Genomic DNA, 25,387 nt, shown 5'->3' with positions numbered 1-25,387 from the left:
GAAGCACTCCGGAGTCCGTTAGGTTTGCTTTACACTTCGCTGGGTTTTTCTCCGACCATGGGGCAGTTTCGATCTTTTGTTCGGTTTTCACCAAGAATCTCACCAAGAATCTGCCACCAAAATTCTTTTCTTTAAAGATGTAATTTTTTAATCGTTATAAGACACTAGGTTTTGGGGGAAAAAATTGCCTTGAAATAAAAAGTCTTTAGTTAAACGTCTTAAGACTAACAGCAAAACAAATATTCATGAGTCTCCCCATTCAGCTGTAGACCGTTGTGAAAGGAAATGACGACAGTTTGCTCTCATTGCCTACCCCAATACCCAACATTAACGTCCACCTTAATGTTTTTACACCCCCATTGCCATTGGCACACACACTCACACTCACACATATGCAGAGACCCCCCACTACCACAACTACCCCTGAGCCATTCAGGTGATCTGTGTGTATGAGACAGGCAGGAGAGGGCATAGTTATCCTCCAATAGGGTTACCATCCTCACCTATTACCCCTGCTGACACACAGCAGCTGGTCCAGGAGGCAAAACATCCAGGAATAGCTCCATCCACCTCAGGGGAGCTCTGATCTCCTGCTCTGCCATAACCAGAGGCCATTGTCTGGGCACGGGTGCAGGCCTTCCCCTGGATCTGGATCTACTCTGTGTGGTTGAAAGGAACCATGCCCCCAGGTTGGACTGCGGTTAAGGAGAGTGTAGGGATGGAGACACTAAGTGCAACACAGGAGTCTAAAAGAGCATTGTTTGGGACGAGATGCTTGCAGAGGAGCAGCGTGAACGGTATGCAAGATGTCTGCTTGGATTAAATAGTCTTCTATAATGACAAAGTTTCTCGGGCGCTGAATAAATATTCGCATTGTGTGTTTCGGCAGATTTATTAAAGCTAACAGGTAAGAAACAGGCAAGTCTTTTTTTTTTTTGTAAATCAATTTCCTGTACTTGGTTTAGGTCCAGATTGCTTCATTTGACTTAAATTTATGGATTGTATTCTTACCATTCATAATTTGTGTGTGTCTTGATACGGAGAAAAAAGAGCAATGGCACACTTCTGAGAGTCAAATACTTGGACAAAAGGCACGATTCCCTCCACTTTCAGCTTTAAATGATTTTATGAACCCTAATAATGGTGCTGAATTGCGACAATCTCCAACCCCAACCCCCTACAGGTCTGTTCAAAAGAGCCTAAACAATGCGGTTTGTTTGTTTATTTATTTATTTATTACTATTGTTACTTTTCCCTCACCTTTAAGCGGCGCTAGCCGTTTGTGGAGGCGCTAGTCATCATAATCGATACCAAACGCACAATACATGTCATTAGCGTCTGCCCTGTGTACCGTCTAACTGACAGGCCAATATGAGCGCCCGTGAATAGGTTACGATGGGGAGCGCTAAGCCTAGCATTAACTGAGACTGGGGCAATTAAGGGTGTCATTTTAATTATCTGTACCATTCGAGTGCGAGATGTTCCTTTTATTTACTTGAGATCAAAAGCAGGAGAGAAAAGCCGGCGAGACGTAACAGGTAGCATCAGACGGAGAATGGCAGGCGTAATTGCCTTTGTTGCGGCTGACACTTGGACGAGGCAGAACCAAATAGAGCTTGTCATCTGAGGAGAACTTAGCCGAGAAGTAAACATTATCATTTCTTTGTCTCTCGCGCGCTAGCAACACAAAAGATTGATTAGCAGAGAGGTGAGGAACAGAAATAATGGCCGTGGTGACATTAGCAGGTTGGAATTATTGTGTTGAAGTGCACAATGCCAGACGAGGAATGGCTGTCTGTCAGAGATGCCATTTAAACAATACACACAGTCTCGAGTAAAAAAAAAAAATAAAAAAAAAATTGTTCCTCGCTCCTTGTCTGAATTAGCAAAGTTCTGCCCTCCCCCGCCATTATTGTTCATTCTTTTCAAAAAACGTCCAAGTAACTAAGTCGCTGGCAGATTTTAACTTCTGCTCAATATGACACTCCTTTTTTTCTTTTTTTCTCCCCTCTCTGGCTATCTTCCTCTCTCTCTCTCTCTCTGTCACTTTCTGTCCGTCTCAGTTTTTATGACTCATTGGCTAAGACACATTTAAGATGTTTACTCTGATGCTTAGGCTTACAGCTCACACTGTTATGCTAATACTCAATGATTGGACCCTTTTTCACTGGGATACAGAAAGTAAAAAAAAAAATTAAGCACTTACACATGATAACTAATTTACAGCCAATGAGTAAAGCCGTTATAACAACAACAACAACAAAAGCAATGATGTTGTTTGGAAACTTGTAAAAAGCTGGGTTTTCCTGTTTTAAATTGTTGTTTAAAATATTTATATCGTTGTATATTAAGCTTAATAATTGCACAGTATATATTTGATCTTGGATTTGCTTTTGGTGCTGCCACACTGGCACTGTGGTTCAAGTCCCCCCTCTGCTTTGTGTGTCTGGAGTTTGCATGTTCTCCCATGCCTGGTGGGTTCTCTTCCAGGTGCTCCTGTTTCCTTTCAGAGTCCAAAGTCATAAAGATTATCTAAATTGGCATTTCCGAATTGCTTGTGATGCATGAGTGAGCGTGTGTATGTGCTTGTGCCCCGGGATGGATTGGCACACCGTTCAGATTGTACCCTACCTAGTACCTCAAGTCACCCGGGATATGTTCAAGTCCCTGTACAGGATAATCGTTATAGAAAATGAGCAAATGAGGTTTGTTTTTTATTTTAAATGGTGGCGCCATGGTTGAATGTTTCATTACCATCACCATTGCCCTGTAATACCTTTGGGACAACCTGTGGGTGCGAGTAGCCAAGATCTGTTGTTGTCTGTCTATGGTGGGGAACAGCGGTAGTCAGGTTTAGTCGTTTGAGCATGGAATTTGACTAACTAAGTCCTTTGACTGACCTTGCGGCAAAAGTTTCTTTCATTACTTGCAAAAGATTTCCCCATATTTGTCTCGCCGTCTGTTTTTGCGCACACTCCATACCAAAGGTCGAGCAAGCATTCGGAGTCCACCCAGCCCTCTGAAACCTGCCCTGCTCCGTCTGTAGTGGGGAAACAGAAAAAGAAAGAGTTTTTTTAAACCTGTCCAGCCTTAGATAATTTCATTCAGCCATCTTCTGGCTCGCATTTCTTTTACTTCAGCTTGTGGATCAGTGTTTGAGGGATGGTGAGGATGGGAGTGTGTATGGAGTGGGGGGTGGGAGGGCTTCCCAGGCCTCCAGTTCTTTTGTGTTGCGCCCTAACCTCATGCAAACCACAAACCCCTACAAAGCAAAAAAAAAAAAAAAAAAAAAAACCCTACTGCCTGACTGCTGCCAGGCAAGGAAAGGGTTAAAACCTGAATTTGGAATGGGTGGGGGTGGAGGGAGGCATTGGGGGGCTACGGGGTAACATAGAGGGAAAACAGGGCAAAAAATAGGACATTATCAATCGCGCCTAAGGTATATCTGGACCACACATTAAGTTTTGAATGTCTCACTTTCCTTTCTCCTTGTCCATTCTTCCCTAACACCCCCCCTCTCTTCTTTTGTCTTCTTTTTTTTTCCCTTCTACCCCCCTCTCTATCAGTTAGGGCATTACCCAGTCTGAACTTGCCTAAACCCTTGTGGTCACACCTCTTGAAAAGGTTTTGTTTCCTCCGTCAATTGGTATTCAGCCCAGGTCAGCGGATGCCTCTGGCCTCGTCTCCGTCGCCGTTTTCATTTTAATTTGCACCTGTTGTGCAGTTGTTCGGAAGGCAAGTGCGGGCCGGCGGATTAGCCAAAGATCATGTTATGAACAGATATGCGCGGTGTAATCTTTTCTGTCCACAGGGGAACGGTAAAAAAGCCTGTGCTTTTCACAATCCAACACCCCCCCCCCCCCCTTTTTTAAAAACCCCTTCCTTCTTTTTTTTCCCCTTCACTTTTCACATCCGTGAGAGTTTTACTCAGAGGGCTGTCGGATATGTGACGAAAAAGTCAAGTCTGAGAAGGGAAAAAAAAAAGTTAGCGACATAATTATTTTCTTCTTTTTTTCATTCAGTGGTTGGCATCAAGCCTCATGCTTTTCTCTGCAAACTGATTTGCTTTATCGAGCAACTGCAGAGCGCAGGGCCAGTTTAGAAAACTCGCTGCTCTGTCATTGTTTTTCTCTTTTGTCGGTTCCCATGATGTCATGGCTTCACGGCCGATTGTGTTGCAAAGACGAGCCTTGCTTTCCGTCTCGAATGTCTACTGAATATCATAGTTTGTTTGTGTGTGTGTGTGTGCGTGCGCGCTCACTCTTTTGTTTTAAATGCAGGCCGGTGGATGAACAAGAAGTACATTTTTTTCATATTTTAACCTCCATGCGTTTTAAGATTCAGGCATTTGGACATTTTTGCCTTTTCCTGAAAAGAGGAAAGCCCTCAGGACGTGCGTTTGTCACTCACTTGTCACCGACCTATCGTATATTTTGAGATCCTTTCAGAGATTCTTTCATTGTAAGGAAGGCATGGGGGAAAGTGATAAAGTGGAAGAAAAGCACCTCCACCTGAACATCAAAAATTCAGCGTCGCAGAACGCTCTCGGAAATCAGAATTCTTTCCAAATCAAACAAAAAAATAACTGATAATAATAATTAGCTTATTAAATACTAATAAAACGAAGCGATATACTAATGATAAAGTATTTACGTCTGATGGAATGTGAATGCGAGGAACGTGTGAAAGGTGCAGCTCTCTGGAATCTCAGGCTATTTTGGCACATTCAAATAGCAGCTGCTTGCTTACACATACATAACTCCATACACACACACACACGCTCATGTTATGTTTCACTACATGTACATGACTAATTTCAGATTTTCGACTCAAACTCTATCCTTGGTCTTACAGTGCTCAACTACGAGAACGTCGTGGAGACCGGATCCGAGACGGATGAAGAGGATAAGCTGTTGGTGTCCGAGGAGGACGCCCTACTGAACGGCGCCGCCAGTCCAGCCAGCCTGGCCAATCACGAGCCGTCGACACCGCTGTCGCCGAGACTGGGCCACGCCCTCATGTCGAAAGTGGACGACGAGGAGGATGAAATGCGGGACAGTGGTGTGGAGCACGTATGGAACGACAGCGACATGCTGAGAAGCTCCGTTGACGGTACAGGTACAATTCTCTCTTTCCACTTTTTAAAAAGGTTTTTTTTTTATGAAGCATAACTGTTCTGATTTTTGTAGTGCCAGGTATTGAGATTACATTACATCGGAAGATAAAAAACGCTTAAATGTGTCATTTTTAGGCAGCGTGAATAGGGCTCGCACATCGTAGAACGTTTAGTTAAAATACAGTACGATAGTGGCGACGGTGACGCAAAATAAAAAAAAAAACCATTTTTAGGAGCCGCATTAGAGAATATATCATTATTTTCTCAAGCTAGCATTTAAAAAAAATAGCTCCAACACTTTATATAAAATTTATTTTAGACGTAAAATTGTTACTATTGTCCTAAAAGCTGTTTTTATTCTCAAGGTGATTGTTAATTTTCTGTTTCTTAATTCGCCTGTCGATCCTTAGCGGATCGCTATCATATACTTAGATATAAAGAACGCAAAATATTTTAGAGCTAATTATAGAATTTTATTAGGATCTTGTAAAGTAAATCACAAGTAGTAATGTTAAAAATATATAATAATAATAATAAATTAAACTCAAGTTTTTCATTTATGTACCTTTGCATAGACTTATATGTAGTTCTCCCTCCAAGTTTTATAGAAGAATGCACTTTTTATAGCTAGTAGTATAATTTTATTAGTAATAGTAAATGACGAGTTAGTAACATTAAAAACAAACAAAAAAGTTTTAAAGTTTTGCACCTTTGAAGAGAATTATAGGTAGTTCTCCTTCCAAGTTTTGTGACCGTGTTTAAGCGAGTTTATATCCAGAAAGTGTTTTTCTGCAGAAAATTTGAATGGCATGTCTTGACTGGGAGCGATGCCTAGAATTATAGAAAAAAAAAAAAAAGGTTTGTACCAAGAACTTACCTCCTAATTAGCACCAGAGCTAACCATTTTTCTTTAAACGTACGATCAGACTCAGCGAGTGTGAGATATTCGGAGTTCCCTGACACTCTCATTTGTAATTAGCGCCACATTAGGACGAGGGAGACCCGGCAAACTTTGTACATTTTTTTTTCCTTTTCTTTCTTTCTTTTTTTTTTTTCTGCAAGCGTCATTGGCGACCGAGCGCCAGTCATGGATGCTTGAGAGATAAATACTTTTAATTAGGGGGAGAGGGTAATCATTAAAGGAAGCCAGGCTGCTGCAGCAAAAAAAAAAAAAAAAAAAAAGGAAAAAAAAGTCGTTAACAATCTTAAATGAAATTTTTATTTTTATGATAGCCATTTACATGTATAATAAGAGTCAATGATTCTTGGAAGCATGTGACAGAAACGGAGTGTGGCGAGAGCCCGTGGAAGACAGCCCCATTTAAATGAGCCGGGCTCGGCTATTCATTTCTGCTAATGAACTAGCTGCGCGCGGGCCAGGCAGAGAGGGAGCGTTCAGGAGTCTAAAAATTTAATACGCTCCAAATAATACGGCCATTTACAGAGGAGGAGCTCGCCGTACCGCCGTTATTAACGTTATTAACTCCGAATTCCCTTCAGGAGACGATCCGTGATCATTATTCGCAATATTCCTGCACCGCACTTTTTTTCCCCCCGTAGTTTGGAGAACAGGGTTCCGTTTTTCCAACTGTAATTTCTTTTTCTTTTTTTTTTTTTTTTTTCCAAAGGTTGTAAATCATGAAAGATAAACAAGTGCCTGTTTCAGAGTATTGGTTAATTTGATAAAAGCTCTCGGAGCCGTGGTGTCTGAGATTCAGCCGTGTTGCAACTCGGCTCGGAGATAGTGTGTGTGTGTGAGTGTGTGTGTTGTGATAAAACCTGAGCACAAGGCAAGGGAGAAGTTCATTAGCTTTGGGTGAAAGACGCAATCCCTCCCTCTTGCTTAAATTCACCGCCACTTTCACTCTTTCCAGCTTTTTTTTTTCCCCTCCACTCTTTCGGTGCCTTCATGTCTGCAGTGGAACCTCAGCACATAGCTCGAGTTTGAGATAAGACTTGTCTCCTCTCTCTCTCTCTCTCTCTCTTTCTCTGTGCATCTCTTTCCATCTGTACACTTCATGTCTGTCGTTTTCTTCTTCCTTTTCAATCTATCTGTTTCTCTCTCTCTCTCTTTCAATCTCGGTTTGTTTCTTTATCTTTCTGTCTCCCTCTACGTTTGGGATTTCTCTTTCTCTCAGTCCTCTCTGTCTCTCTCCATGTTTGTGTCTCACAGTGTGTGAGGCAGACAGAGAGACAAGACAAAGAAAGAGAGACACAAATATACAAAGACATAGACAGAGAGAGACTCGGACACCAAACAGAGAGACACAGAAATGGAGAGAGAGGTAGAGAGACTCGCCCACCTACTGAGACAAACCGACAGAAAGCAAAAGAGTTGAGAAGACAGACAAAGATAAAGAAACAGACTGAGAGAGATGAAGAGAAAGAAGATAGGATGTAGAGTCTCACTCTCTAGTTAATGTTCCATGTTTGTGTCTCTCCATGGTGGTGTCTCTCATTCTCTCTGTTGGTTTGTGTGTCTCTCTTTCTCATTGCCTATTCATGAGTGTTTGTCCATTTTTTCAATCTGTCTCTACCTGTCTGCGTGTCTCTCTACAAATCTTATCTTCCGCTTTCTCTACCTGTCTTTCTGTTTGTCTCTTTTTGTCCCTCTTCCTCTCTCTTGTTCTTTCTCCATCTATCTTTCCATCTCTCGTAATCAGTCTATCTGTCTTTGTCTCTCGCTCTGTCAATTTATGTTGTGTGTTCTCTCTCTCTCTCTCTCTCTCTTTCTCTCTCTCTCTCCTTGCTAACCGATTCAGCCGCTGCAGCCGTCCTTGACATTCCTCCATCCCACAATGCACTTCACACGGTGTGCTGGAAAGTGTGACATCATTATCTCAGCCGCCCGCTTTTGTAAATATATCACCTGCTTTCTTTCTTTTTTTCTGTCTCTCTTTTTTTCGCCTTCTCTCTCTTCACCTTCTCTTGCTTTTCTTTCCGGGCTAGCCCGAGGATTTCTTTTCTTTTTCTTCCTTTCTTTTTTTTTTCTTCGACGAAGGAGAATAACAAAAGCGCAAAAGGGAACGGTGTGTTTTCGCAGAGCGGGGTTCCAGCGCTTAACTCGGCCGTAAAGAAGGGGAATGTTTTGAAAAGAAACACGCCGTGTGCTGTTAGGTAGGGAGTGAGAAATACGGGGCTGAGAAATAGCGGCCGACACCGCCGGGGTCACGGAGGGAAGCCGAACACTGGCCTCTTCCTCCTTCTTTTTCTTTCTCTTCTGACCTGATGGATCAGAGCTGATTTATTCCATTCAGACACAGGAGCCAGACACACAGGTCTCTCTCTCTCTTACACACACACACACACACACACTGACAACTCTAAAGCTTTCTGCCCAGATAAACAGGAGACCTGTGTGTGTGTGTGTGTGTGCGTGTGTGTGAGCGCGCAGGAGCAGTATAACATAGACCACGTCTTCCTCCTACTGGAGGGCAGCTCCATGACCTCTCTTCCCTTCAACTCCTCACATTCTGCATTTTTTACATGTAGTTTAAAGCTTTTTCAATAACTTCCAAATGACGTTCAAGTCAAACCCGGACTCTTGATTGAGCCGAATAACAGAACACAGTTATAAGAGTAAGAAAAAAAAACCTTACTTGATTTCTCTATATAATCCCCTCCTACACTCATGCACTTATCCCAGCGTTTGACTAGTGCTTGGAGACCATGAAGGTAAAAAGTTTTCTAAGTACGCCAAAGCCATAATCGGGCTTAATGTGCCTGCTTCACATCTGGAACCCTGGCCTCCCAGGAACTCCTGAAGTGACCCATTTCTTTAAAGAATAAAAAAGTCTCAGTTTGGCTTGAACGCCATTCACAATATTGTTCCTCTTCTCTTACCCTTCAGATCAAATTACAGATTTTTTTCTGAGTGCAGGTCATGTGGCACGATCCCAACTCACCTTTATCAATCTAAATTAAAGCCTTAATAGCATGGTTATGAATGCAAAAACAAAGGCCTTTGTGGGGTTAACTGTACGACTGTGCGACTGCTTGATATATTGACTTTAACATCTGTACTGACATCTGTACCATAATGTACATCATAAACATTATGATTCTTTTTATGTAGTTTTTAAAAAAAGTATTGTTTCGGTAATGAAAATACGACTACGCCATATGTCTTCAGAGCGAATTAATAAACTGCACATGACCCTAACCTGCGTAGGTGGACGATTGTAGCGGGTCGGAGGTGATTCCCGGCACTGTTGTGCTGTGATGTCATCAACATGAGATGCAAACACAACAAATCTTTTATTTTTTTTTCTTTAAATATGAGAGAGTGTGTGAGGTTTTTCTTTATCCCTTCGTTACAGTAACATCTCTCTCTTTCTCTGCCTCTGTCTCTCTCTATCTACGTTTCATTGTGTCTCTAGCTCTTTAAAAACTGCACTTTTTTTTTTTATTACAACTGTATTAAAACACAATCTTACAGGAAACCTTTTTTTGTCTGGATTTGGCATCACTTTTCTTAAAACGATCCATTCATGCAAATGAAACGCTCCTGCTTCCTCAGTCCTCTATGTATCAGGTTTGTGAATGGAAAAACAAAGAACAAGCAGTATTTTTATGCTGAGCGCTATGCGTAACGGTCACACGAGAGTCCGGGGGAGGCGCGGCAATATTTATTACAGCCTCCGTCTTCTCGGAAATACCTTGATTTAATTTCTAAAGCCAGACCGGAAGGACCAAGGAAGGACTCCCTAAGTTAATTGTCTCCGGGACTCTCACAATACGCTCTTGTCCTCTACCCCCACCAAGGAAAAAAAAAAACCCGAGCTGGGTTTATTCGCATCCGTGGCTGTCTAATTTATGTCCGTCCGTCCTACCTGAGGTCCGACATGGCATGCATTAAAGAGATTGTCGTGTATGAAGTCGTGTAGCACACAGGTGGACCTGTTTCATGCATCGTCTCTTTCCGAGCAGAGAAAGCAACAGGGCATTGTTTTTTTTTCTTTTCCTTTCTAATGTCAGACCCTTGACATCCTCTTTGTCTTCTCTCTACAGATGAACTAAAGGACGACTTTGACATGGTGCCTGACGCCGCGCTACAGCCCATCGGGAACGGTACAGGTGAGTCTCACGTATTTCTGATGTCATCTGAAACCCAGCCCACTTTTCCAGGAGTCACATGACTTTCACATATTTTTGATAGCTGTGTTAAAGACACTTTTTTATGTTTTTTTGTTTGTTTTTGTGTATGTTTTCACGTGATTAAACCCTCACATGATTCACTTACACATGATTCATTCGCTTCCACGTGATTTTTTCCCCCCAAATGATTCATTCATTCATTTTAATTTATTTACAGATATTGTACAAACATGATTCATTTGTTTTGCCATGTATTTGTTTAAAAAAAATTTTTTTTTTACATTTATTCCTTTTAATCGAACATCGTTTATGTTCACTTGCAATGTCAGTGCATGCTTTTTTTTTTTTACCTCTTTTAACGTGTTAGTTTCACAATTATTTTTCCCTCTCAGATTTGATTTTCTCACATAAATAAATAATTGTTCTTGAATATTACATGTCCGCATATTACATGTAAAATCCCTGTGCTGAAATATGAAATCTGTACTATTTTCCTGTTATGTCCCGCCTTCCATTTTCAATCAAACCCGACACCCACAATCCTCTCTGAACGTTATCTCTCGCCTCCTTCGCATCACAGAGGCGCTCTGATTGGCCGTGGCGCCGGCCGAGTGATTGAACGTTAGTTTAAAAAAAAAATAAAATACAGTGAATTCTTCTGCACGTCTCAAACTCTGCCAGCGCTAACCACAGCTCTGGCTCCGGACACAACCGGGAAAGTCTTCAGTGTAGAAATGGAATTTTAATAAAGGTTTCCATTTATGATCTTAGCCTTGTGGAAAGCAGAGCAGCGCGCTGGGGCTGTTTTTGGAAACCCACTCACGGATTACAATTGATTTGGCTTCTGAACCCTGAAACCGAACAGTTCGTAGAAGGTGAGGAGGGAAAGTTGAACAGAAAGTGTTAGGTAGCTCTCGAACCTAGGACAGCAACCAATACTAAAAAAGTGATAAAGTATTGGAGGGATGGAGCTATTCAGTGAAGCATCATGATTCATTTGTGTCCGAATTCATGTATTCCAAAAGCGATATTTTTTTTATTTAGATACATAAACATTTGAGCTGGTAAAAACGTTGCTATTCATCTGTAATCCTAAATTTATTTAGAATTTAAACTAAATAATAATAATAAAAAAAGTTAAATCAGGATAAAATCGTGATACCTACAGAATCGCAAAACAAATCGAATCGACACCTAAGTATCGTGCTAATATCGTATCGGCTGCCCCCCCCCGGTGAACAAATACTGTATAATTCCAGTTCAAAAATAGAATTTGTCCATAAACCCAATTTGTTCAGATTATGTCCTCTTCAAAAGTGGAGTCATTTATTCAGCTCATCCACGGTGAGACGGAAATCACACAAGCAAGGCTTAGGTGCGTTATTGTGTGTGTGTGTGCGTGTGTGTGTGTGTTTATTTTAATTACACGGCGCACGCCACAGCGTAGGGTTCCTTCCTGATAACGAAGGCTACGTTTTATACACTCCAGTTCCTCGGATCTGAAGAGGGAGCGCAAAAGGTCCACTGGCACTTTGACATTTTCGAGACATTTTTGACATCGACACAGTCCACTACCTTGACCTTTCAGCAAATTAGACCATAAAATGTTTACTGTCTGACAAATCTCAGTACACAGTTTACCTTTCACTCCGGCATGGCCTAATTAAAAAGGTGGCTAATAAAATCTCCCAGCGCTCTGTCACCTTCTCCGTAGAATTCCGCCTAATTGACAGATGAGACGGCTCGAGGAGACACGGACGCTAATCTCTTTACAAATATAATGAATAATGGAGCGAGCCGAAGGAAACTTGGCAGTTTTCAGCTGCAGTATTTAGGTGCCAACAAAGACATGTCTGAATATATATATATATATATATATATATATATATATATATAGTTATTGTAGGAGTGTTTTTTTCCCCCTTTCTCCATTTTATTTAACATTCCATTTAATCACATGGCAGAATTTAGGATGCCTGGAAAAAGCACGCCCTGATGAAACATCCCGTCCGTATCTCTGTATCGTAACTTCCTGTAATTCGAAGCGTAATTTTTCTGAAGCTGTCTCGTTAGGAGTTTGATTAGAGAAATCAGAAGTAATGCACGGCTTGTAGCAAACATCATTTCCTCCCCGAGCTTCCCTCATCGCGCGGCACCTAATACATTTAAAGCCAAGGAGGGGAGAAAAACGAAAAAAAGTGCAGGGGTTTATCGTTAAAAGCCTTTTTCCACAATTCAGATGGCATTCCTGCTAGATTAAGCCACATTTCTTATTTTAGTGGCCATTAGTTGACAAGATAAGGCCGTAATTTAGACGTATCCCTCGCAACTAGTACTTTAATGTTGGTTTGTTTTGTTTGTTTGGTTTGTTTTTTTTCCCAGCAGGTTTATTACATCTACTACATGTTACCAGAGCTCTGCGTTTTTTTCTTCCACTCATTCCGACTGTCCTTCACTCTGTCTATTTCTTTATATAGTGAAGAGAATGGACTGCACAGCAGAGTTTGAGGAGTTCTTCGCTAAAAGGAAGATGGCCGACAGCGAGAGCCATGTGGTTAGCATAGCCGAGTACCTTCAGCGCACCGACACGGCCATCATCTACCCCGAGGCTCCGGAAGAGATAGCCCGTCTGGGCACACCCGAGGGCCCCGGGCATGAAGAGAACGGTAAGGACGCGTCACCCCTGCATACCCAAGTGTTTACCTTCTGAGAGAAGTGCAGCTGTTAGGGCGCTGAAATCAGATCCCTGTCCTCAGGGAGAGTGCGGGCGAATTGCGCCAGCCTGGACACACTCACATACCTCACTCATGAGGAAAGAGGGACGAATTAGACATGGAAAAGACCACCAGTTAGACGAATTGGCACGATACTCAAGACTGGAGTCATTCATGGGGTCAAAATTGAGACTATTGCGCTATAACAGCCTAAATATACTGTACAAGGTGCAATAATAGTGCTACATGATATGAAGGTTTAAAATGGGTATCACAATGTTATCCTGCTTACAGTTCAATAGGTAATAGGACATATTATTTAGTTACTTGCAACCTTCACATTTGATAAGTTTATATTTTTGCATCTTCATCAAAGGTTTTTCTAATGAAATGCATACATGGTTGTTATTATTTTTGAAATATTATTAATACAAATTCTAATTATAAGTATATTTAAAATCTTTTATTTACAGATTGTTTCTCTACCTCTCATTTTTTAGACAATGTGCGATGCTGAGCAAACCATGTGTTCAAGTGTATAGGCTCATGCAATAGTGTGTGTACATATTTGAGTGTGTGTGTGTGTGTGTGTAGGGTTACTAGTGCCAGGCCTGACGATGGCACTCAGTATAGCAGATTGTAGAGATACCTCCCATACCAGTCTGGGCATAGCTCCAATTAGCTGCCATTGATTTGCTGACCTTTTGGCCCACTGCCCCTTCCCATCCTTCCTCCCTCCTTCACTTACACACTCTCTCTCTCTCTCTCTCTCTCTCTCTCTCACTCACTCTTTCCCTCGTTCTCTCTCTCCGGCACAGACCTGCCACCTGGAACTCCAGATGCTTTCGCCCAACTGTTGACCTGCCCCTACTGTGACCGGGGTTACAAGCGCTTGACTTCCCTGAAGGAGCACATCAAGTACCGTCACGAGAAAAACGAGGAGAACTTCGCCTGCCCTCTGTGCAACTACTCCTTTGCTTACCGCACTCAGCTGGAGAGACATATGGCCACGCACAAGCCTGGACGAGATCAGGTGAGCGTCACATGTCCTGCCCTCCCTCCCTTACTGTATTTCGCTCATGTGCTCTCTCTTTCTCTCTCTCTCTCACTCTCACTCTCCTTCCTCTACCAGCAATGCTCTTCTATCTTGCACCCTCTCAATTTGCTAGGCTTTCATCAACTCTCTCTATCTCATTCTCACGCGCTCCCTGCTACACATATACGCAGCCCTTGACTTTATTCCTAATGCGCTGTATTCCCATGAAGAAAAGAGATCATTTTGATTGGCGATCGTTATTAATTTTTCATGGCATTTTGAAGATGCAGATCTTTTACTGGTAATAGCCTTATTAGAGGCCTAAATGGCTTTTTGATGGCCTGCTCATATGATTCCGCGGTCTTATGTTCACGATCGAATGATTGTTTTAATTTCCAATTTAGAAATTTCATCTGCACTTTAAATTTACTCTCATTTTTTTGTTAATGTTCTTTAAAAGTCAGCCCGTTGGCCAATTAGATGGCGTAATTCTTCGTTTTCTGGAAATACAAACATCGGCTTTAATGGCAGGTAGAGTAAAATTATTCGTCCAATTATTCGTTGTACAAGCGAGTCGTTCCCCCGGTTCCGCGGCAAACGATCTCCAGATGAAGCGGTGCATCGAAATCCTCAGTTTAATTGTTTGCTATTCGGCTCGTGCGGCACGTCGCCGTTGTCTTTCATCTGCACGAGATAATGTTCCAGCTCTAACGGAGTGATTTAATACAATGTGGCAACACTGGCAGCTTGTTCACCTGCCTTCCCCAGTCTGCTCGAAACACGAGATGGCCCATTCTCCTCGTGTACCCTGCTAATCCACAAATTACTTCCTATTTATTGTTGTTGTTTTTTTTTTTTTTGCGTACTTCCTTCGCATAGAAAGACTTTCCTGTTAAATGGCCCCATAGTCCCACTTCATTTTTGTTTTATTATGCAAAAATCCGATAGTATTAAAAACAGTGCTGGCCAAAAGCACTGCCTCGATTGCCGCCTGCTTTTCAGGGTTTCTACACCCTCTGATTTCCTGTTTAGTCATTTTATGGCCGCTCCTCCCCACTGCCACCTCGCATTTCTATATTAATCACAAACAAGTACGCTGTTCATGACTAACTCAAGAAACAACGCGAGTCACATGAGTCACACTGGGTTAGAGCGTTCGGAGGGTTTTCCCCAATTTTCTCCACTAATTTACAGTAAAAATGCTAACCAGCCTTGCCAAATCATACAGTAACAGAGGAGTTACTCGCTGTCAGCCGATCATTTGCAAATACCCATTCAGGTTCTCTACCCACGACATGACTAACACGTCACATGGGGCTGAAAAAAGCCCCCTTATTCTGCACTGCCATCCACAATTAAATCAAAAGGATTGTGTTAATGGTGGCATGGCTAAACCCTACCTCCATCCTCATGGGGTGTTTTCATAGGAGGAAAAATCATTGGGGGTAGTGGTGGTGGTTAGTACTGGTGGTGTTCAGGGGGGTAAAGCAGCTGTTGCTGTTTGTTTATGCAACTCAGCAACATACGAGCGAGTAGTGGGGTACCTCCCTGGCGCAGAGCCGCTTGGCTCCCCGCTTGATCTCGGAAGGTTGCTGCTGTTTGAACAATCCTCCCTGTGTCCTGCCTTTACGCCATCTGTCTCCTGTCGGAATGCGAGCCCAGTTGTCAGAGCAGATCATGGGCGGCTCCTCTCGCCACCGCTTGCATACCCTTTGTGTTCTCCCAGCCATTTAACATATTCACCTCCCACTCAGAATTAATTGTGCACGCCTGGTGCGCCACCGCTTCCCCACACTTACACGCCGTATTGTTGTTGTTGTTATCGTCGTTATATTTAGAGGTTTTTTTTTTCCCTCTCCTTCCGTGTGCTTTGAATTGCAAATCGGTGCTGCACCGATGTTTTATCTTTTGATCGAAAGACCTACGTGCTGTACTCACGTGTTTATTAAAGGGTTTAAATGTCCTGGAAATTCACTTTCAATTATCAAACCGTAACATTTACTCGAGCCCACCTTTTTTGAATAATTAACTTTATTTCCAGGTACATTGAGAGAAGGCTTCGTTAAATATGCAGGATCTCGTCCGAGTGATTATCCCAAATTAATTAAAGTGGAATAGATTGCCTTCTCTAATGAGGGAGAAACTCTTTAAAAAAAAAAAAAAAGGAGCCTTTTATTTATTTCTCGGTGCTGCCAGATTATAAAGCCGTTCTTCGCTGGCATGCGAGTCAGGAAATTAAAAGGTATGTAGTTCTCTATTATCATGGCCACACTCGTGCTGGCTCAGTGAAGCTGCAAGAAAAGCAAGATGCTGCATTACAACATGAGCCATTTGGCATGTTGAGCTACGCGCCGATTGTGGTTATGTACCAAACTCTTTCTCTGTTCTGTTTGTGAGGAGCTCATGTAAATACCCTCTCTTCCTCAGCACCAACTGCTGAACCAGGGAGCTGGCAACCGCAAGTTCAAATGCACAGAATGTGGCAAGGCCTTCAAATACAAGCACCATCTGAAGGAGCACCTGCGGATCCACAGTGGTGGGTAGCAATGGGCCCATGGTGCTCTCTTTGAATATTCATTACCTCCAGTTAAGACTGTTCTGTACTTCAGAAGATGTACAAAAATCAATCTCTGTTGTTTTTATCTTAGCTCGCTTACAAAGGATGAATTGTGTTGTTTTGTTGGCTTTGGCCCATCTCACTCAAAAGGGAACAGTTTAATCAGAATGCCAGATGCTTTACTTTGTTAATCATTATATAAAGCAGTTATATTTGATTTTTCTTTTTTAGCCCAGTATTGATTGTCATTAGATTTTGTTCTAGGAAGAATGCATTATTCATAAGCATTGCAGCACTTCTGGACTATAACCACAATATATAGTTGGCAGATTCTAATGTGTTTTCTTTCTACCTTTCAGGGGAAAAACCTTATGAATGCCCAAACTGTAAGAAGCGCTTCTCTCACTCTGGGTCCTACAGTTCTCACATCAGTAGTAAGAAGTGCATTGGCCTGATAACCGTTAATGGCAGGATGAGGAACAACTTGAAACCCGGTTCATCTCCAACCTCCGCCTCATCCTCTCCGACCAACACTGCCATCAGCCAGCTAAGACACAAGCTGGAAAATGGCAAACCCCTTGGCCTCCACGAGCAGTCCAATCACCTCAACATTAAATCTGAACCACTGGACATCAATGATTATAAGCTGATGATGGCCTCACATGGCTATGGTACTCCAGGCCCATTTCTGAATGGTGGGCTAAGTGGAAGGAGCCCAATAAGTGCCCCCAACTCCCAGAGCCCCCTCCAGCACTTAGGAATGAACATGGAAGGACAAATGCTGGGTTATCCATCTTCCTTAGGGAACAACCTGAGCGAGGTGCAGAAGGTGCTTCAGATTGTAGACAACACGGTATGCCGGCAGAAGATGGACTGCAAGCCAGAGGAACTTTCCAAACTAAAGGCTTACATGAAGGAGCTGGGCTCCCAAATCGAGGAGAAGAAGCCAGGGCTGGCATCACCCGGGGGCCCCCAGACAGGTCTTCCAGTTATCAGCCACAATGGCGCAACTAAGAGCATTATTGACTACACACTCGAGAAGGTCAATGAAGCAAAAGCTTGCCTCCAGAGCTTGACCACAGACTCTAAGAGACAAATTAGCAATATCAAGAAAGAAAAGTTGAATCATACGATAGATTTAGGTACAGAGGAGAAGATGCACGAGAACAACTTAATGTTTACACCTTTTGCTTGCCAGTATTGCAAAGAAACGTTTCCAGGTCCCATTCCACTGCATCAGCATGAGAGGTACCTGTGTAAGATGAATGAAGAAATAAAAGCTGTACTGCAGCCCAATGAAAACATGACGCCTAACAAGCAGGGCATATTCTCAGAGAAGCACGCCCATTTGTTCTCCCCAATCATCTCCGAGAAGGGCATTACTAGCCCAATTAACCCTTATAAGGACCACATGTCAGTGCTCAAAGCATACTTTGCCATGAACACAGAGCCCAACTCAGAGGAACTACTGAAGATCTCGATAGCAGTCGGCCTTCCTCAGGAATTTGTGAAAGAGTGGTTTGAGCAGAGAAAGGTATACCAATATGCCAATTCCCGAACACCTCCTTTAGATAGAAACAATATGGAGATCGGTCTGCCTGCGACTAACCACATGCCCAATAAGGACTCCATGAACGCTCGTTCCCCTCTATCTTTGGTTAAACCTATGGACCGAATGACATCACCCGCCATCCCCGAGCTACATAACAACAACTGTGACATCCCCCTCAGGCTTTCTAAAACACCCCACTTCCCTGGCCCCAGGCAACTTAGTGACAAGTTGGACCACTCCAGGAGCAACACGCCATCTCCTCTGAACCTTTCCTCTGCCTCCTCCAAGAACTCCCACAGCAGCTCTTACACACCTAACAGCTTCACGTCTGAGGACCTGCAGGCAGAGCCACTCGACCTCTCACTACCAAAGCTAATGAAAGAACCCAAACATGTGCTTTCTATCAAGAGCCGGCCCAAACCCAGCAGTGTCCCCTTAGACCATAATCCTATTATGTCACCCAGGGAACACCTGGAGGAGCCACTCAATCTCGCATACCTGTCGAAGAAAGAGTTTGGGAGCCCCAATGGTAACCTGGAGAAAAGCACTAGCCCCATGTTTGGCATCAACCCTTTCTCGGCCAAACCTCTGTACACTTCCTTACCCCCTCAAAGTGCATTCCCTCCACCCACTTTTATGCCTCCAGTTCAGGCCAGTCTCCCAGGTCTCCGTCCGTACCCCACGCTCGACCAGATGGGCTTCCTGCCTCATATGGCCTACACCTACGCAGCAGGGGCTGCCAGCTTCGCTGAGATGCAGCAGCGGAGAAAGTACCAGAGGAAGCCAGGATTCCAGGTAAACAATTCTTGAGTTCCTGTATCTCTTTTTTTCTCCCCTGTTTAATGCCTGCGTGTCTGTAGTGCGCTCTGGATCTTTCTGCTGCTAATTAAAAGGTACTTAGAGTGAAAGAGAAGAGCTCACCTGCCGCTGCCTTCATCAGCGGAAGAGCGCAGTGTGGGATAAATGTTGGAGTGGCAGATAGAGTGAGATAGAATAGACAAACAGCTGCACAGTGGCCTGTAGCACTGCTAGCTCCTGTAGCATGCGTCATTAGCATTAGCACCGAATGGCAGTTTTAGCGCGCACGACGAGGGAGGGCTTGTGTTACCAGACTCCAGTGTCTAGCGTCTGAGTGGATGAGGGCAGGAAGCATCGTCGTGCCAGATGCTCCAAGCACTCCTCGCTGTGTCAAGCTGCATCTGTGCCTATGTGTGTGCGAGTACACCTCTTTAAGTCATCCACCCCCACGTTTCTTCTCTCAGGTGCGAGGACTCAAGTAACAGGCACAAAAGTGAGAGTTAATGACTTACAATGAACTCTCAAAGTCTCTCAACGACCCTGGCTTAGTGTTCACTTCACAAGCAGACTTATTCCCCTCCTCTGCCACTTCTCCCATCTTTTTGTATCTCTGTTTCCCCCCCGTTCTCTCTTTCCTTTTGTACCTCTAAAGGGAGAGAAGCTAAAATGAGTTTGAACATGTGGATTAATAATGCACGCTCGCCGTGTTCATTACAGCACAGCGCTGAAGGCTGTTTAACATAGAGGGAACAGTTCTGATAAAAAAGTATTAATAATGTTTCCTATTCTAAGTTATTAAATTAGATTTTAAAAATACAGCTACGGGCATTTAGCTCAAATTGATTGCAGAATGATAGCAGGGCTCTCTTAAAAAGCCCGGCGTAGCCATGTCTGAGAATCATTGTCAGACCGGAGCAAGTACTCTTAATGAGGGCAACGGCGCTACACAATTTTGGTCATTTAGTGCACCTCTTGATTTAATCATTACCGCTGGAAATTAGAAGACTGTGGCAATATGCCCTGCCAAGGCTTTTCTCTTATTATTATGACCCTCTAATGCAATAATACTTTTTCCCCCTCATTAATTGAAGTTTTAGCCTATCGGGGTAATCTTCTCTGTAAAGAAAGAGCAGATAAATATAGCATTAACACTCTTTCATGTATAAAATTAAACCAAATTTGAATGCAAATCTACGGAGAAAGGTGATATTAAGCATATGCGGAGAACGAGAGAGAGCTCATTTGTAATATCCGGCCTTTTTATGCATTTTCTAGTCACAAACATTTTAATGTTTAATTTAGAAGATGGGCTCTAGCACAAACCTAGGCTGCGTAATGAATTCACGACAGAGATTTTTCAGTTTCGTTAATAAAAAATAAATAAATCATGCACGGAAATAATAAAAGTGGTTCACATTGCTTTTTTGTTTGGTTGTTCGTTAGATATTTAAAAAGACTCATATAAAGGCAGCGTTATCATCACGAGATAGATGTTCTAAATGGCGTATCTGTTTGCTTCACAGGGGGAGTTGCTTGACGGTACGCCAGACTATCTGTCCAGCCTGGATGACATGACAGACTCAGACGCCTGTCTGTCCCGGAAGAAGATTAAGAAAACAGAAAGTGGTATGTACGCGTGTGACCTTTGCGACAAAACATTCCAGAAGAGCAGTTCCCTCCTAAGACACAAATATGAGCACACAGGTACATACTGTTCCAGACACTTATTTTACCCCATGCTTATTTATTTTACTTCCTGTTTGTCTAATTACCCCCCACACCCTCCTGTTTTTTTCCCTTAGTAGTCCTTTGTTTTTTTTTTTGTTTTTTTGTTTTTTTCACTCTTTTTTCCCCTGCTTATTTTTCGTTTTCGAATTCGGTTTTATTAATTTTTTTTTTTTTAGTTTTTTTTTTTTAGTTGGATGTGAATGGAAAACTAACTAATTTCTTTCCTGTTGACAGGGTGAGAGGAGCTCTAGTTGGGGAAAATAATACAAGATTAGTAAACAGTCAGATTTTTATTATTTCTGTTCTTATTCGTTCGATTAACCCAGTTCAAGTCTACTTATAATATTTGCATAACTCTCTCCTTTGGCATTTCACCAGATATCATCAAGCAGACCTGACCTTTAACCTTTATCTGCGATACTCATAGCCTTTTCAATTAGCTCGATTGCATATTATACATCAGAGTGACGGGGTTTATATAAATATATATATATATATATATATAAAAAAGCATGAGGCTTCTATTTTTCTAGGCCTCTATTCTTTCACTCGATTGCATCACGCCATACTGGTTGGGGAATCTGCTGGCAGGAATACCGTCTCCCTCTTTCTCGGAGTTGTACGACATGTTGGTCTGCAGCGTTCCTGTGCTATTTGTGGTCAGCGATTGGCCAGATGTGTGCGTTCAAGTGCGCCACTTCACGAGCGCTATCTTGGGTCCGGTGAAATGCCAAAGAAGAGCGTGTGTGTGATCCGTGTCAAACATACGGCCTGAATGTGCTCAGTTAGTCTAAATCCAAGTGTTTAGAACAGAGGAAGGTTTGGGAGGACACATATACACTCAGGCCTGTCCTTGGTTTCTCTTCATTTTGGTTAATTTAGTTGCATCTTTCAGAGTACGATGTCATAAAATCTCACCCCATCAATAGCCAGCCTTCTGTGTTGCCATTGCATTCAATAGCATTTCAAATTTCCTGTCACATAAGAAAGAAAGAAAAAAGAAAAAGAAAAAAACACTAAACGGTTTGCTCTACCGATCTGCGTCTCCATGTGCGCCGCAGAGCCGCCGTAGGAGACTGCAGTTCAATTTCAGCTTTTATTTGTTTGTTCCTTTGCAGCGGTCGACGTGTTTGTTTGGTTTTTTCGCCGGTTTATTTATGTTGCATTTCTGGCAGCTACTCTTCTGCTGGAAAAAAAAAAACCCAAAGTGTGTGTGTTTCCGCTCTCTCATGCTTCACCTCTAGGAGGGAATTTCAGAAAGTAAACTTACAAACACTCGCACTGATCGTGCTGGTGTGTCTGTGCATGTGTGTGTGTGTGTGTGTGTGAGTGAGTGACTGAGACACCGTAGAATTGAAACCAGAGTAGACAAACATGCAAGCACCTATAAAGTTACATTTCTTCCATTTTCCCATTACAGTCATTTGATTTCACCCTCTATCACGTCATTTTTGAGTACTACGTTTTGTTTAGAGTGTCGGCGGTACAAACTTGGACTCAAAGCATCGTCTTGTCGTTGTGTGTCTCCGCAGGTAAAAGGCCGCACCAGTGCCAGATCTGCAAGAAGGCGTTCAAGCACAAGCACCACCTGATCGAGCACTCGCGCCTGCACTCGGGCGAGAAGCCGTACCAGTGCGACAAGTGCGGCAAACGCTTCTCACACTCAGGCTCGTATTCGCAACACATGAACCACCGATACTCTTACTGCAAACGGGAGGCCGAGGAACGTGAGGCGGCTGAGAGAGAGGCACGCGATAAGGGGCGCATGGAACCCAGCGATCTCCTCATGAACCGGGCCTTCCTTCAGGGCCTGACGTCTCCCGGATACCCTGAGCACCAGGAGCGCGATCCCATCCTGCGCGACGGCATCAACGGCAGCACCAAAGAGCCCGACGGGACCTACGGCAAGCTGGGGCGCAGGGAGGACGATTTCGAGGAGGAGGAAGAGGAAGAGAGCGAGAACAAGAGCGTAGACACGGACCTTGACACGGCGCGGGATTACGAGGACAACGGCGAGCACTCGATGGACGACAGCTCGATGGACGGAAAAACCAAATCGGACCACGAGGACATCCCTGAGGACGGCGTCTAGTAAAGACTACTGTGTTGTGCTCTATAAGCTTCCCCTCCATGTATTTTCAATTTTCGGGTGACACTTTTTTTTATGGCCACCCGAACAGACGGACTCGACCGAGCTTCTGGATTTGAGCCAGACTGATCAAAAAAAGGAAAAAAAATAAAGGAGGAATCCAGTCAGGGAGGGGAGGGGGAAACGGGTGAGAAGCTGCATTATGCAAAAATGAAACAAATTAAATATGTTTTTTTTTTTCCTTTAAATGTACAGTATTAAGGCCTAAAAACTATTTGTGGTGCTACCATCTTAAAAGAAAACCCTGTGTTCCATAGTATTTATAGCACAAAACGAGTAACTTGTACAAAAAAAAAAATTTTAATTGCACTCCGCTTCTATAATCACTACAAAAATAATAAAAAAAAGTATTGCCTATGTATATTTATAGTGTTAAAGAAAAAAAAAAGAAGAGGCTGCGGCGTGTTTGCTGCAGGTTGTCAGTATTATGAATTCTCTCGCTCCCACTGTGCCCTTTGCCGTTCTTCACCCCGGTGTTTACTCAGCTAGCCACATGTTTTTAGGCCTCCGCAATTTTTTTTTACTCGAAGTGAAGGAACTTAAATCGATACCGGGTCGGGGGTTTTGAAGTCTTAAACAGACTGCGTAGAGCAAGTGAAACGGTCCAGAGTGGAGACAGATGAAGGAAGAAGGCAGTGATGAAGGAGAAAGCCTTTGTAAAGTTGTTTTCTTTTTGTATTAGAGAAGATTAAAGAGGAAAAAAAAAAAAAAGAAAAACAAAGCCTTATATGCAAACCTTTTAATCTGTGTGTTTTCTACAAGTGCCATCCTTGTACAGTGTTAAAGGAGGACGGACGTCGTGTTGCTCTCGGCAGCATCAGCGTTCACACGAAGACTTCTCCTCTTCCTCCTCCTCAGTATTAGCAGAGTAGGCACTCGTTCTTTAGTTTACATCACGTTTGTGCAATTCTTTCTTTTTTCGTTTGTTTTTAAATCAGTATTACGCCAAAACAGTTCTCTTCACCACCACCACCAAGAACAACAACAACAACAAAAAAAAACGATTCATTTTATTATGTCAGTTTAAATAACATTTTATTTATGTGGCCCATTTTGTATTTCCTAATTTTATTTATTTCATACTGTAGTGTACAGTATTATAGTTCTTCAATATATAGATATATTTTAGTAAAAATGAAAACATGAAGATCACTTGGGCAAATTTTACGTAAAGAGAGCATTTATTGTGTTTTGAGACATTAATTGTGAAATGCGAATTTTCAGCTTCTTTCCTTTTTCTTGTTTTTTTTTTTTTTTCCTTTTAATTTTTTCCAAATTTGGGAACTTTTGATACGATATTGTGAAACACTGTATTTTCGACTGAGGAAAAAAAAATATTCCACTTTCTTCATCTTGTTTTTCTTTTTTTTAATGGAAAAAAATTAAGATGGACTGTTAAAATAAATACAATGTATTATAGCATATGAGAGAAAAAAAAAGAATCTTTCCTGAAATGTCTTTGTAAAAGTATTATTGAATTTTTAATTTGTAATTCCTCTTGGAAATGACCATGCTCGAATAAACGTAGCCAAATAAAAAAAAAATAATAAAAAAAACATGACAGAATCTTTATTGCTTTACTGTGTTCACCAAATATTCGTTAATTGTGTTTTATTTCGTCTTGAAAATCTACACGAGAAAATAATCTTCATAGAACATTAAGTGTTACATTATTAATAATTTTTTTATTTATAAAAATTATTTATATATATATATATATATATATATATATATATTTATTACATCTAAAAGTACAAAAATTTAAGGAAATTTGGAGTGTTGTATATTTGAAAATTTCCTCCTAGAATCGTGGGATGGATATTTTGTGCACAGTTACAGTAGGTAACCTAATTAGATTTAAATAGATCTTTAAAAAAAAAAAACACACACAAAGAAAAACGCAAAGAATGAAAAAATAATAAAAGACAAATTGTAAAAGAAAGAATAAAAGTGATGCAGACATGAATCGTGAGAAAGAACCCGAACTGTCCAGTGATACACCCTGGAAGCTCTCTTTTACCTGATCTCAGTCCACATATCTGTTTCTCTCTCTCTCACACACACACACACACACACACACACACACAAGATGCTCAGAGATATATGAGGAAGCGGAGGTGCTTATTTTAATCACAAGTGCACCGTTTTCCAAGCTGCGATGTCACAGTTTTCATCGAGCCCAGCCTTGGTTTATGTTTTTTATTAAGACGCCGAGAGCTCCAGTTTCTCTCTCTCTCTCTCTCTTTCTCTGTTTGTAGAAGTGCCAGCCAGAGTGACATCATGCAGCCATTGTTTTTTTGGAGCTCTCTGGAATTTCCATTTGTGCCTCTTGGTTTTATAACGCGCTCGCAGACAATGCAGCATTAACTCCATGCTGAGTGTGAGATCCAGCCTGATGGAATGTCTTCATGCTTCCTGATGTAATGAAGGCGACTGTGGCCCTTGTACACAGCTGTCCCAGGTAAGGCAACATCTGCCACGGGTCACGGTTTGAACGTCTTTCGAAAGGTCTAAAATTTTGGGGTTCCAAAAGTTATCTTGTGGTGTGTGTGTGTGTGTGTGTGTGTCTGTGAGAGAGAGAGAGAGAACTGGCCAGTTTTGTGGTATGTTTGGAGTTGTTCTCTTCTGATGATTCACTGC

The 25,387-nt window shown here is 42.3% G+C and overlaps 1 protein-coding gene across 5 annotated transcripts in view; it reads left to right on the top strand.

Moving 5' to 3' along the window:
- The window catches only part of zeb2b (zinc finger E-box binding homeobox 2b), an 81,175-nt gene extending 56,884 nt beyond the window's left edge, over positions 1-24,291 (top strand). The window contains exons 3-10 of one of the 5 annotated variants that reach the window (XM_053497766.1): positions 4,855-5,118; positions 10,127-10,192; positions 12,691-12,879; positions 13,746-13,960; positions 16,391-16,499; positions 16,880-18,867; positions 20,394-20,496; positions 22,131-24,291. In XM_053497766.1, the coding sequence (XP_053353741.1) occupies positions 4,855-5,118; positions 10,127-10,192; positions 12,691-12,879; positions 13,746-13,960; positions 16,391-16,499; positions 16,880-18,867; positions 20,394-20,496; positions 22,131-22,690 (3,494 nt within the window). In that variant the 3' untranslated portion in view covers positions 22,691-24,291. Of the gene's footprint in view, positions 1-4,851; positions 5,119-10,126; positions 10,193-12,690; positions 12,880-13,745; positions 13,961-16,390; positions 16,500-16,879; positions 18,868-20,393; positions 20,575-22,130 lie in introns of all 5 variants that reach the window. The other 4 variants (XM_053497762.1, XM_053497763.1, XM_053497765.1 and 1 more) reach the window with 4 other exon arrangements.
- Positions 24,292-25,387: the final 1,096 nt, after the last annotated feature.

The sequence above is a fragment of the Clarias gariepinus genome, chromosome 6, assembly GCF_024256425.1.
Source record: "Clarias gariepinus isolate MV-2021 ecotype Netherlands chromosome 6, CGAR_prim_01v2, whole genome shotgun sequence".
In the NCBI taxonomy this organism is placed as follows: Eukaryota; Metazoa; Chordata; class Actinopteri; order Siluriformes; family Clariidae; genus Clarias; species Clarias gariepinus.
Note: the sequence above shows the minus strand (reverse complement) of the source record. Positions and strands in the feature narration are given on the sequence as shown.